Source organism: Phodopus roborovskii, unplaced genomic scaffold (genome assembly GCF_943737965.1).
Source record: "Phodopus roborovskii unplaced genomic scaffold, PHOROB, whole genome shotgun sequence".
NCBI classification, from domain to species: Eukaryota; Metazoa; Chordata; class Mammalia; order Rodentia; family Cricetidae; genus Phodopus; species Phodopus roborovskii.
The window spans coordinates 137375-151085 of NW_026125250.1; the positions used below are offsets into that span (position 1 = coordinate 137375).

The 13711-nt window shown below is 43.3% G+C and overlaps 1 protein-coding gene across 1 annotated transcript in view; it reads right to left on the reverse strand.

Moving 5' to 3' along the window:
* Positions 1–12905, reverse strand: part of LOC127227935 (integrator complex subunit 9-like) — a 28717-nt gene extending 15812 nt beyond the window's left edge. The window contains exons 1-3 of the mRNA XM_051192294.1: positions 12853–12905; positions 3350–3461; positions 53–233 (exon numbers count right to left, since the gene is read on the reverse strand). Of these exons, the coding sequence (XP_051048251.1) occupies positions 53–233; positions 3350–3458 (290 nt within the window). The 5' untranslated portion in view covers positions 3459–3461; positions 12853–12905. The remainder of the gene's footprint in view (positions 1–52; positions 234–3349; positions 3462–12852) is intronic.
* Between the last annotated feature and the right edge of the window lie 806 nt (positions 12906–13711).

A 13711-nucleotide genomic window follows, 5' to 3' on the forward strand; every position in this document is an offset into this window, starting at 1 on the left:
ACCCTTCTAACTGAATGTACTGAAGCAGAAATTGAGAAGGACACTGACATACCACTCAGCGAAAATCTGGGAAAATTCAAGGGAACTGTTGGCCACTGGGGAGATGAAGTAGAAGGGGATGTTGGAGAGGCCAGCGGAGTCGATGTATTGATACAAGCACTCCAGGAGGTCATAGATCACTCCAGAAGGGTAGCAGGGAACCAACACATTTCCTCCATTCCGAACTGTCAGAGCTGGGAAAAAGTTGAGGAAAGAGAAGATGGCACCCAAAGGACAGTGTTAAGAAGGGCAAATGCAGCTTTTAAAACAGCAATTACATTTCTTCTGCTTTCTCACATCTGATTTTGTTTATTTTTGAGACAGGATCTTGCTCTGTAGCTTTTGTCAGATTAAAAGGAAACTTCAATTCTCCCAACTCCAAAGGGCAGTCCAAACGTCCAGAGGCGAGCTTCACCTGGACTATAGGAGGATTTTTGGCTGTTAGATAAAAGCCAGCAGACTATCCCTCAAGAACTCACAAAACCACTTTCCATCAATCTAAAGGAGTCCTTTATTTCCCTTAACTCTGGCAGAAGGGACATATGGCTACCTATGCCTATGGTGATACAGCCTCCTGCAGTATCACCAGTACCTATTATACATTTCAAGTCCATCCTAGTAGAGTCCGGTCCTTCCTACCTCCTACCTACTCTAAACTTCCTCCAATCACAGGCTTCCCTTCCCTCCACACATAACTCCACTATTCTCTATATGTCCCCCCACAACCTTCCTGCCACAGCCTCCTCTTACGACTCAATGCTTTCACAAGCATCCATTTCTTCTGCAGAGGAGCATACACCAGGGCAGCACAGGCCTGAAGGCTGATGTTCTCCATCACCGTCTCTGGGAAGATGGTGTGGGTTTTAATGACTCCATTGAACCCAAGCTTCCAACCAGTCCCTTCTCTTTAAATCCTATTTAAGATTTGCAGGACATCTTTGCTCAGTCTCTTACCATGGCTGAGTGATCCAAGAAGGAAATAAACTGTTTTTCCATTTAAGTTCTTTTCATTGCACTTTCTCTCACTAGTATTTGTCTGTAAGAAACTACCTATTAAACACCGAAAACCAGTTATGGAATGTAGAATTAATCACAATTTGTGGGTTGTAATGTGTTAAAAGTGTTGAGTAGCTGAAAATCTGTAAGTCAAGTCTGCTTCTGTTTCATTTATAAAACAATGGAAGCAGGTGGCTTTGGGTGTGGGATCTGAAGTCATGAGCCCTGCCCATTCCTGCTGTGACAGACAGGTCTCCTGGAGGCTGTGAATTGCTGCCATTAGAACACAGGACAAAGGAAACACTTCAGAGAGACTGGATAGTCTGCTGCCCGCCTCAACCTGGCTTGGCCCCTCAGTTTCCTCATTAGTACATGAGGAGAATGATGGAGCCAGTGCTTTTCAAGCTTTAGTTTGTATAAAAGTCACCTAGGGGACATGCTGAATACACAGCTTTTCTCCCAGGTCCTCTTCTCCCCCAGCCGAGTGGATCTGTGAAAGGACCTTCAAGTTTGCATTTTTATTAGCTGACCTCGATGATCTTGAGGAGAGTGGTTAGTGGACCCCCATCTGACACAGTGCATTCGATGCTGGATTTTCCCCAAATCTAAAGTTCCTTGAGTCTGTGGTTCTAGATTATTAACAAATACACAAAACTCGAAGCTCTCAGAGACCAGCGCAACAGCTTTTCCACAGCAAGAATAAATTACCTTCGGCTTTACATGGCAAAGAATAAAAACAGCATTAGTAGCAAGGCTCAGGAGATTTCAAAGGACAGTGCCTTCTGGAGCCAGAGTAATACCACTTAAAGTTGCTGGGAGGTGAAGGTCATCCCCTTAACCCCTCTTGGAGCTATCTCAGACTTAATGTTTGTGCCTCTTGCCCTGCAGAGTTTATATGTGGCAGCCAGACAGCCAATATGATGATGTTCAGTAGGGACTTGAGAAGGAAGTTAATTACATTTGGATGAGCTCATGGATGCAGAGAGCCCACGGTGAGAGTAGTGCCTCTGTATGAAGAGGAACTGAGAGGCTTGCTTTCCTTTGCTCTATGTGAGAATGCAGGAAAAGTGTGGTGGTCTGGGTCTCAAGAGTTTCCAGTCTCAGGACTGTGAGACAGATGCTCACTGCCTAAGCCACCCAACTGTTAGATCCAAAGGAAACTCCAAGTCCTCAAACTCCAAAGGCAGTCTGAATATCCAGAAATAAGCTCAACCTGGACAATAGGAGGATTTCTGGTGGTTGTGAAACTGGTTTCCATCTGCCAAATCCAGTCATTTCCTTTACTTCCGGCAGAAGGGACACATAGCTACTGTGGTGCCTATCAGCACATCAAAGCACACGCTAGTCTCCAGGCTCCCTCAGTATCACAAGTACCTGTCCACATTTCAAAGTCCATGCTAGTCTACCTAGCCCTTCTCACCTCCTCTCCTCCCTTAAACTCCCCTCCAGCTCATGGCTTCCTTTTCTCCTCTGTTTCTCTCACAAAAGTCTCTCTATTCTCTGTCCTCTGCTACCCTCTCCCAACCCCCAAGAGTTCTGGCTATAACCAGTCTGCCGGCCATGTTCACTTTACTTTTTCTCTCTCCTGTAGATTCTTCTAGATACTTCTCGATGTTCTTTCTCTCCTATCTACATTAAAAACCACTCCCTTGACCATACCGTGAGGTGGTCATGTCAGTTTATACACCAACGATGATACTTTGTCATCATAGCCTGCACGTACAAAGACAGGAGCCAGCCTATTTTCCTAAAACAAGGATGGGATTTGCAAGACTTCACTGACAATTTTACGTAAAGGAAAAATCAATGTTTTTCCAAGCAGAAAACATCCTGAAGGCTCCAATTTAGTCTTTTCCCCAAAGAGGAAAAAATAAAGGCAACCAAGTCTTAGTGAGAACAATTCCTATGCACCCATCTTTTCACTGGTGTGAATTTCAAATGTGGGTCATTTCTGTGCTAGGATGTGCAAAGCAGATTAGGGGATGTAACCCTTCTGCGTTTCCCTGCAAGCATGCTTCTGCCATACCCATAGTAAGAGGTTAACCAATATGGTCTGTGAAAGAATGCTGATCACCTTTCTAGGACCTGCTAACAATTCTGGTGTGTGGCTGTACAACTCTTAGCACACATTCAGATTTACATTCCCTAGGTGGTCTCCTGTGGACATAGTACATTTGGAGGAGGAACCTAAGGGTGGAAGACAAGGAGAGCAGGGAGGTTTCAGAGGGATCGCAGAGGCAGGACTGGAGGGCTACTCAGATGAGGGATAAACCTAGCATGCAGAACACAAGTTCAGCCTTGAGAAGGCCCTTACCAAGGTTGCTGCAGAACTCGCCCACCATGCCGTCGGGGTTGGCAGTGGGGATCTGTGTGAGTCCAGTGAGAACCAGAACATCGCTGTTTTTGAGAGAAGCTTGGTCCATGGGCTGAAAGACAAAAAAAAAAAGCTCTAATTAACAGCTTACAAAAGGACAATTACCTCTAAGAAGCAACGGTAGAAGAGTAAATGCTTCTCTTGCTGGGTCTAGTCCAGCAGAAAGTTCGGGCCACATTGGTGGCTCTGCAACTCTGGAGTGAGCAACAATTCTATCATGACTGACTGGCCTCACACCATGATCCATCCTTACCGAAGTTTTCCCTGCCAATCACAGGAAAGGCTTCCTGTTTCCAATGTTCCCCTCTCAAGTGTGCTGCTGTGCTCATTTCCATAGTTTCTGATTTTGTTCCCAATGTAGGGCCTGAGAATTTGCATTTCCAGCAAGTTTCTGGGGAATACTCCTCCTGCTTGCCTGGGAATCACATCTGAACCGAGTAACTAACTCATTCTCAGAATAACTGGTGTAAGGTGTAGGGAGACAATCACATGTTATGGGAAGACAGAGGCGGTGATTTACCTATGTAGCAAGCGTTGGAGGAACCAGAAGGAACACTGGGGTGGAAATGTGCTCTATTTCCAATTCCTGAGCAAGCCTCGAGCCAGGTTCCTGAAATGGCCAGTCCTGACCTATCCCTTCAGTTAACTCTTGTGAGTATCTGTGTGTGAACTGTGAACCCCACTGGCATGACAGTGATTTCTTTATGATGTTGGAAGTTATTTTTTACCTAGCATGATTTCTAAACTATGATTATTTTCAGAGCACTTAAGAAGATTCTGCTTTTCTGCATAAATTAGGGATGTAGTGAGACCCGTCCTCCTGGGCAACTGACCAGGCCTATTGGGGGGTGGAGCCATGGGCGGAGCGACCTGTGGAAGGAGGAGTCGGAGAGGGGCGGGGAAAAGCTCTCTTGAGCGTGATTTCCGGACAGGAGAGGATCGGGTGGAATTCCCTGGTGTTCATCTGTCTAGGTTGTAAGTTATTTCTCCCTGAATAAACATCTCGTCGGCCTATTTGTTTATCCTGATCCTTATTTAACACATCAATATTAGGATTTGACTAGAAACAAAGGTACAAGAACTGAGAGGCTGGAGAGTCTAAAGATGTTTTCATCTTGTGCTGACTGTCCTGAAAAAGCACCAGGCCACACCACACACTTTGTGAAGATGTCTCTCTCATCCCTCCTTTTGGGCGCCACTGGTCTGGTCTACTCCCCAGTAAAGAAAGAACACCCAGGAGAGCAGCCCAGTAAAACCCCAAATCTAGACTGTCAACTCCGAGTGTCCAAACCTCTTGAGAGATTCATCTTTGAGTTCAAAGTATGGAGACATGTGGCTTCATTCTTTCATTAAATAACAAGGAATACGGTCCTGTTACAAACTGCTCATAACCTGAAGAAACTTCTTTAACTGGGCAGAGAGAGCTCAGTGTTGAACATGCAGATATTTACTAATGCTTCTAACAGCCTTTTCTATTCTTGGGCAGAACTTCTCAGATCTACACTTATGTACCACTGTTTCCAAAAGGAAGTGTGCATCATAGGGGACACAATGGGTTTTAGCAGCAGCTATGCACCGAGCCTTGGCCTGTTTCCTGTGTATTTAGAAGGAAACTAAAATGGTGACCCAGGGAACCAAGCAGCACAGTGAGTGACATATTTGGTTTAAGATAGCAACTAAACTGACTAAGATGGAGGAGGGACCTCAAAGGGTCCCTAGGTCCCCTGAAATGGTGTGTTTGATTCTGTGTGCCTCTGCAGATTTAACTAGGTGGTCAGAAAAGACCATGACCTCAAAAGTTTAAGAACAACTGAACCAGAAAGAAGATTTATAATGGAGAATGAATCTTCTCTAGCACTACCTCTGAGCCTTAGCCATCCACACCTCTTTTGAAAACTAAAAACCCACAAGCAAATGGAAGGCGGTGTCCAGTGTGAGCAGCCTGATCTGGAGACCATTACAAGATACTTAGTGGTCAGGATTTGGACTGATGTTTGTAATGCCTTACTGACGCCTAGGGCTCCAGGACAGATACAGGCTTAAAGGCTTTAGTGACATTCTCCACACCCATGTGACACTTCAAAATGTCTTTACTTCACCAAAGATAAATTCATCTATATTACTGGCTGTCAACAGCCACGTGATGGGTACTTAAGGGGGAAATCTTTTAACACAAAAAAAAACTGAACTTGTTTAAGAATAAAAAGTTCCTTACAAAACTGATGGTTATAAACAGGTGGAATAAAACAGTAAAAAGTCTAAGATTAGATTCTGGGGGCTGGAAAGATGGTTCAAAAGTTAGGAGCACTGGTTACTCTTAAAGAGGACTGGAGTTCAATTCCCATTACCTACCCACAGTGGCTCAAAAAATCATCCATAACTCTGGTTCTAGGGGAGATCTGATTATCTTCTTCTGATAGGTACAGAGCAGATGGTACACAGACATCTATAAAACATCTATATCCATAAACATCTAAAACTACAAACTCTAAGTCTAGTAAGAACTGTGTTTACTACTGTATTGGTCCTCTAACAATTAACTAATGTATAAGTTCTTTCACATTCACTTATAAAGCACAACAACGGGGTTGGTTATCACATTTTCATTCGCATATATAATGCACACTGATCAGATCCAACTTCTGCATTACCTTTTCCTGTCAACATTCTCTTTCTCTTTCCACTTAACTTTTTATGTGTATGTAAGTGTGGTGTTGTGTGTATATATACATGTGCACATGAAGGCTTATGTGTCTATGTGTGTATGTGCAGAGGACAGTAGTAAAAAAGAGTGTAACTGAGAAAGGCCTAAAAGGTCAGAATGATGCCTATGAACAGGGCAGGCAACAAGAAGTCAGCATTCTGGAAACAGGGAATGGCTTCTGGCAATAACACTTATTGAACAAAGTGAAGGCCAAGGGGATAGTGGAAATACAGGGTCAAGCCTTGCTAGGTAAGGTAGTGATTTCACTGTTAGATGTGAAACAGGATCCAGGAGTTACAACAAAAGGAAGTCAGGGTGCAGAAGACTAGATGATTGAAATATACAGGAGAAATGATAGTCTGGTTAAAAGACAGTGAAAATGCTAATCAGCAAGGATCCAGAGAAACCTCGGAAGGCCCTTTACACCTTAAAAATCCCAGATGGCAGGGAGAGAGAAGGAATGAGTGAAACAGTTAAGGATTTACTGCCTGGGCAAGAAAAAAAAAAAAAAAAAAAAAAAAAAAACATCCCAGACCACAAAGTACAATTCTGCCCTCCAAAACTAATTCAAACCCCACCCTTCCATGAACTCCTCAATCTCCTACCAGAAAGCCCTGGACTCCCCAGTGAACTTCTGGTCTTATAATAATGTTGTTCAATTGCACTGTGGAGAAAAGCTCTTTTCCCTATCAGAACTTCTGTAAAGGTCACATGCATCCACCATCTTGTCCTTCCCTTGTCTCTTCAGACACTGCTAAATGGAGGAGCTTACAAATAGCTTCTCCTCATGAGAAATTAATACAAATACACGCAGGCATGCACTTAAGCAGTACACATTATTTGTGTGTGTGTGTGTGTGTGTGTGTGTGTGTGTGTGAGAGAGAGAGAGAGAGAGAGAGAGAGGAACCTGCTGTGATCCCCTCCCTGGCTCCCTGGGGTCCATTAAGTGAGCCAGGGCACCAACAGATTGAGGCCCTGTTTGTAGCTCAGCTTTCTTGTGGCCCTTTGTCCCATTATTTTACAAGATTTAACTTTTTTCAGGAGTGAGAAAGCTGTACATCAAATGTAGAGCTCAAAATAAAACAAAACCAACAAACAGCAACAAAACTTTTAGGACAATTCAGAAGAAAATTGTTCACAATACAAAAATCAAACCAACAAATCGAGTGGCTACCTTAGACCTGAACAACAGTTTTAAGTTTTTTCAAAAATTCTAAATATTTTCTTTGGATTATGGGAAGAATTCACATTTATAGAGAGACATGGACAACAAGACTTCATGAAACAAAGCAAAGATAAGAACTCTAAGTGCTCACAAGACATGAACTGATGAAGGGAACAGGGCAGATAGCCACACAATGTAGCCCACTCAGCTAACAACAACAACAAAAATCTTGTCATGTGCAGCAAAATAGATGTAACTGGAACAGTACATTAGGAAATTACCAGCTATAGAAACACCACAGAAGGCCAAGTACTGCATGTTCTCTTTCATGTGCAGGAAGGAAAAAAGATTCCATCCCCTCCTCCTCATCCCAAACCAAAGAGGACAGTGGATAGGAGGCACTGGGAAGAGGGGGTGGTAAGAACGAATGAACAATGGCTGGCTATGATCAATATACCACTGCATGCATGTGTGGAAATAGTGCAGTGAAATACATTAGTATGTACAATTAAATGTGCTAACAGCGGCAAACCAAGAATTAAAAAAAAAAAAAAAAGTCCTGTCTAATCCAAGTCTAACCAGACAGAATGGACTGAAAATAAAAGTGCAGTAAAATACCACTGGGCTGCTTAAGGAGTGAAGACAAGAGAGGGCATCATAACCTATTTAAGATGAACCACAAAACACTGCATACCAAACTAACAGTTAAATGACAACAGGGAGTGAAATGGGGTAGGGGCGGAATTTAACCCTAAGATATAAGGAAGGAAGGAAATACAGGGCAGAAGATCATAGGGGCTTATCTCACACTCTACAAGGGGGCCAGGTCTAAAAAAACAAAAACAAAAACAAAACAAAACAAACAAAACAAAAAACCAGAAAGTAAAAATGAGAAACTCCTTAAAAAACAGCATGGATCACGAACACATTTCATCCAAGGGACTGTAAAGCATCCCTCTAAGGGATTATAAAAGCACTCCCTTTAAAACCCAGTAAAATCACTGTGTGTCGACACCGCACTGGAGTGCAGCCAGGGAAGGAAGAGAAGATCTGGGTGACACACAGTGGTGTCTTTGCAGCCAATACCATCAGGGAGGGGGCACAGGAGTCAGAGCTGGGCATGGTAGCTGAGTGTCAGTGCCAGCAGGGTCCAGCGCTGAGAATTTGTGCCCCTCCTTCCTGCACAACATCCCTCACCTCTGGGACAGCCTCAATTTCTTCTTTCTTTCAGCCATACTTACACAAGATACTTTTCTTCCTTTTTCATGGTCTACAGGTAAATATTTTCCTACAGGTAGATCTCTGGCCCTCAGACTTTTATTTATTTAATTAAAGGAAGTATGAAGATTCTCCAACTTGTTTCTAGACTTGCCTTCAACCCAGGTTCTGGCCTTGTATTTCTAGGGCTAATATTCTGGTTCACATAGATCATTATCTACAATCTACTTCTGAGACAGATCTGTCAAATGGGACCTGTCCTTATTCTCAATGCCATTCCACACAGATCTTTACGTCACTTTTCTTCCCTGAAGACAGTGGCCACCAATCAATGCTCTGCATTTAAATTTGTAATTATTTTGTGGTGTGTGTATTTTGTGCACAGTGAGAGGACAACCTGTGGGAGTCTGTTCTCCCCTTTCATCACATAAGTCCCAGGCATTGAACTCAGGTCCTCAGACTTGGCAGTAGGATCTATCTATCACCCGGTGAGCCATCTTGTTGGCCTAGCATAGAAGTTTCTTGAATTAAAGATTATCCTTTCCTTTCCTTCTTCCCCTTTCTTCTCTTCCTTCCCCTCCCCTTCTTTCTAAGGCAGGGTTTCTTTGTGTAGCCTCGGCTGTTCTGGAACTTGCTCTGTAGACCAGGCTTACAAATGGAGGCACAATTTTTCTGTTCCAATGGCCTAGCCCCAAACTAAACACACAAAAGCTTATAATTCCACGAAATCCTCAGTCAATAGCTAAGGCTTATTGTTAACTAGCTCTTAAATTAATTCATTTCTATTAATCTATGTACTGCCACATGGCCCGTGGCTTTACTGGCTCTTCTGGCATCTTGTTTCTTGGGCGACTCAATCAAGTCTCTCCTGACTCTGCCCCTTACGTCATCCCAGTCCTTAGTCTGATTGTTTCACCTAACTTTATCCTGCCTTGCTATAGTCCAAACAGCTTTATTATTTACCAATGAGAGTAACACATATTTACAGGTGTACAGAAGGATCATTCCACAGCACAGGCTGCCCTTGAACTCAGAGATCCCCTGCACTCTGCCTCCTAATTGCTGGGAATAAAGGGGTGTGTGGCACTAGCGTCCAGCTCAGCCTACATTTTCTTAAAGCCACCTCTCTACTCTTGCCACTTCCATTTTAAACAAAAGCCTCATTCCCTTGTATTTACATATCACTGCAGCATCGGGTTGTGTTTCAATGCAATTGCAGAGGCTCCGATTAGGCAGCCCAGAGGACAATGCACTTTCTGTGAAGTTTAACTTTAAACCTGCCGTCATAGCATAGACCGAGAGCTATAAGTGATCCACAAACAAGTTATGTCTGTAACCAAATAAAACCTGGTTTGTTTATTTATTTAATCACTCCCCCCCCTCAAAGTGTGGTGGGTCAGGCACAGCCCAGGGCACAGTTTCTTGACCTCCACAGTAGACCATCAGGCTTCTTTTTCAAACTACAGTTCTTTATTCCCACTTATTCAATGCAAAACCAAGAATACGGGTGAAGGAAAAATCTATTGTAATTTTCTTTGTTACATATAGTACAGGTTGCCAAATAAAGAAATTAAAACCAATTATTTAGGTATGTTGCTCATCATTCTCAAGACCTTATTTTCCCTTTAGAATTTATGGCCCTTGTAAGGACAATTTACTGGAAATTACGTCAACAGTACTGTAAAGGTTTTGATCTAAGCAGGACAAATCAGAGCAGCTGGCAGCCAAGTCATCCTCCTGTCTTTTAGGGCAGAATACATCAAGAATGAAAAAAGCTGCCAATAAAAAAATCTGATTCAATGAGGCAGATTATGAAGTGACATTGATGGGATTTTTGATTTCAATAAAGCGGGAAGGGCCCAGAATTCTGCTAGCTACAGGAAAACATAGGAACTTGTTTCCTCTAGACCTTGAGATAAAACTTGGTTGTAAAAGAAGGTATGAGCCAGGGGTGGTGGTACACCTATAATGATAATAGGTTGTGGTAGAGGCAGGAGGACAGAGTTCAAGGTCATCCTTAGCTATACATCATGTTTGAGGCCAGTCTGGGTCACATGAGAGCCTGTCCTCGCCCCAACAGAAAACATAAACACTGCAGACTGGCGGCACTACCAGTGTTTCAGACAAAATGCAAATTATTTTTTCCTATTTGAAAATGGGTAAGCTAATTAGCTTGAGTCAGCCATTCTGTAAGGTGTATATACGTATACACATAAAAATATCATGGCAAATCATAAATTTATCTGTCACAAATATTTCTAAAACATGAGAGGACTTTCTGTAAGAAGTGTGGCAAGCATTAACCTCACAAAGGAACAGAGCACAGGATGAGGATTCTCTATGTACCCAGGAAGCAACGTTGAGGCAGTAGGAGGTGGTTGTGGTATAGACCACTGTCAGGAAAGGGTAGAAATACAAAGAGACCGGAAGGGCCTGGGCTCAGGTCTAAGCCTCAACTTCTGTTTATTATGAAGATAATAACATATTAAGATTACATTAATAAACAATTAATTTCAAAGATAAAATGTGACAGGGACTCCTATAAGGTATATGTTCAGCAACTGATTACCTAATCTTGACCACTCTTCCTTTCTGAACAAAAAGAAACAGTAAGTTCTCTACAATGCCCAAGGATTATTATATTCATAACAATGTTTATATGTAACTTATTTACTGCCAACTGTAACTGTAATGCATGATTAACTTAAACCTGCCAATAGTTTCCCCTCCCACATTGAAGCACGGAGTGGGAAGGGGTGGTGGGTGATGCGAGCCTTTAAGCCTAGTGCATGGGAGGCAGAGGCAGAGGCAGAGGCAGAGGCAGAGGCAGAGGCAGAGGCAGAGGCAGATTAATCTGCCAATTGGAAGCTAGACTGGTCTAGATGGTGAGTTTTAGGCCAGCCAGAGCTACAAACTAAGACCCCATTTCAATCAAACAAAACATAACATACAATAGGGGGCGGGACTCTTAGGAAGTGGCTCAGTAGGTAAAATGCAGCATAAGCATGAGAACCTGAGTTCAGACCCGAGCACCCACTTTAAAAGCAGAGTCTGATGGCACATGTCTGAGTTGGGGGGGCGGAGACAGGTGGATCCTCATTGGCTAACTGGTCTAGCAGAATTGGTGAGCTATAGATAGAGGTTTTTGTTCACCTGGTCCTGAAGCCATTTAGTCCCAAATAAACACAGAGGCGTCTATTAATTTATAAACTATTTGGCCAATGGCTCGAGGCTTCTTATTGGCTCTCTCTTGAGTATTAACCCATTTCTATTAATCTAAGTACTTCCGCGTGGCCTTATCTTACAGGGAAGGCTTCAACATGTTACTCCTTTAGCGACTACATGGCATCTCTCCCTGGCGGCTTCCCTCTGCACTCCTCTCCCCAGCTTCTCCTCATCTGGTAGCCCTGTAGCTATACTTCCTGCCTACTGGACAGTCAGTGTTTTATTCACATCAACCAATAAGAGAAACATATACAGAAGGACATCTCCCATCAGTGAGCTTCAAGCTGAGTGAGAGACCCTGTCTCACAGAATCAAGGTAGAGATGGATCAAGGAAAGATGCCTAGCCTTGATCTTTTTCTCATGCATGCATATACAAGTACACAAACTACATAGTACAAGTAAACATACCACAATTATACCACAAAACAAGCCAATCAGAACTCATCACAGTCTACAAGGCCTGTGTGACCTGGCCTTGCTCCTTTCCTGGCTGTGTAGTATACTGTAGTCCCATGGGCTTTCTCCCTCTTCCATGCTCTGCCTGCTCTGCTCCAGGGACTCTTCATCAGCCAGCTCTGTAGGCTTTCCTCCACACCATCACACAGCTCTTCCAGTCTTGGTTTCAGATGGACCAGCCGGTCTAGACTATCTCCATCTCCCTAGAAATAAACCTGCTGTGCTGTTCACACGACTCCTACCCAGTCTGAAATCACACAGCTCATTTCTTTATTCATCTTTGTCCTAGTGACTATCAACTGAAGATAAGACTTATAAGCAGAGACCTTGTCTGGTGGCCACTCAATCCTGACAATGATATCCAGCCTGCTCCCTGCCTTTGATAAGCCTTCAGTAGTTAGTGAGTGCTCAGAGAATCAACAATCTCTGTGGCCTACATCAGGCCAGGCAGGGTCTTGGAAGGCCAGGAATCATCAACCTAGAGGTGACCTTGAGCACAAAAGAATTTCTCCCAAGGAAAACACAATCCTGAATATAAAGACCTAAACAGTCTTAACTCTCCCAGAGTATCAAGAAATAGAGACAGTGAGAGGTTTTGGCTTACTCATAGTACACTGGAGACATTCTGAATTTGAATTAAGTAAACACAGGCTGTGGATTAAAAGTTAATTTACCTGAGGGTGTGTGGTAAGCAAGGAGGATCCGGAGACGTAAGACACTTTCTCATAATGGGGCTGGATAATCCAGTTGGAGCTTCCTAGGGCATAGCCCGAGCTCAGAGGGTCACCTGAACAGCACCAAAAGCTCCTAAACAAAAACAAAACAAAACCCCAGAGAGAACATGTTATCAGCAAGCTATGTCAGTTTAAAGGAAAAAGCAACAGAAATGTCCTTATTTTAAAGGAAACTGAAGACAAAGGAAGTAACAGACGGAAGCCATCCTGGAGTTTTTCTGCTCCTGTCTTGTCACCAGATACACAGGGCCAGGCATTTAAGAGCAAGGGTAACAAGTTACCCCAAGAACCAGAGTCAGACTATTCCTTTTCCACTTTGGGCTAGGTTCAGTTCCGAATGGTTCTAACTGCAGGTCAACAACAGAGCTGTTTGTTTTCTATTGCCTATGTCTCAGATGGGTAAGCTGTGTCTAGTTTCTCAGACTCATCACCAGCTGGCCAACCCAGTTCTAGCTGATGTCAGGGAACAGAAAATTTGATGATTGAGTACCACTAAAAAGCAAGAGGCTGGAGAAGATCCACCTACATCCCCTTTTCTTGAAACTAGCATGAGGATGAGAGGGAAGCGCGAAAAAGAGAGCTCCAGAGTCCCCAGGGACTCAACAGAGGAGTGGCACTCATGAAAACACTCATGAAGATATCAACACTCACAATTTTTGAGAATATCCCACCAGCTGGATTTTACTCAGGGCTGAGTTTACCTCCTGCATTGGCATAGCATCTTCTCCAGGTGGACACTTCCACTGCATCTTTGAGAGGAGAAGGCAGCAGCCTGTAAATATATCACAATGTCAATCAC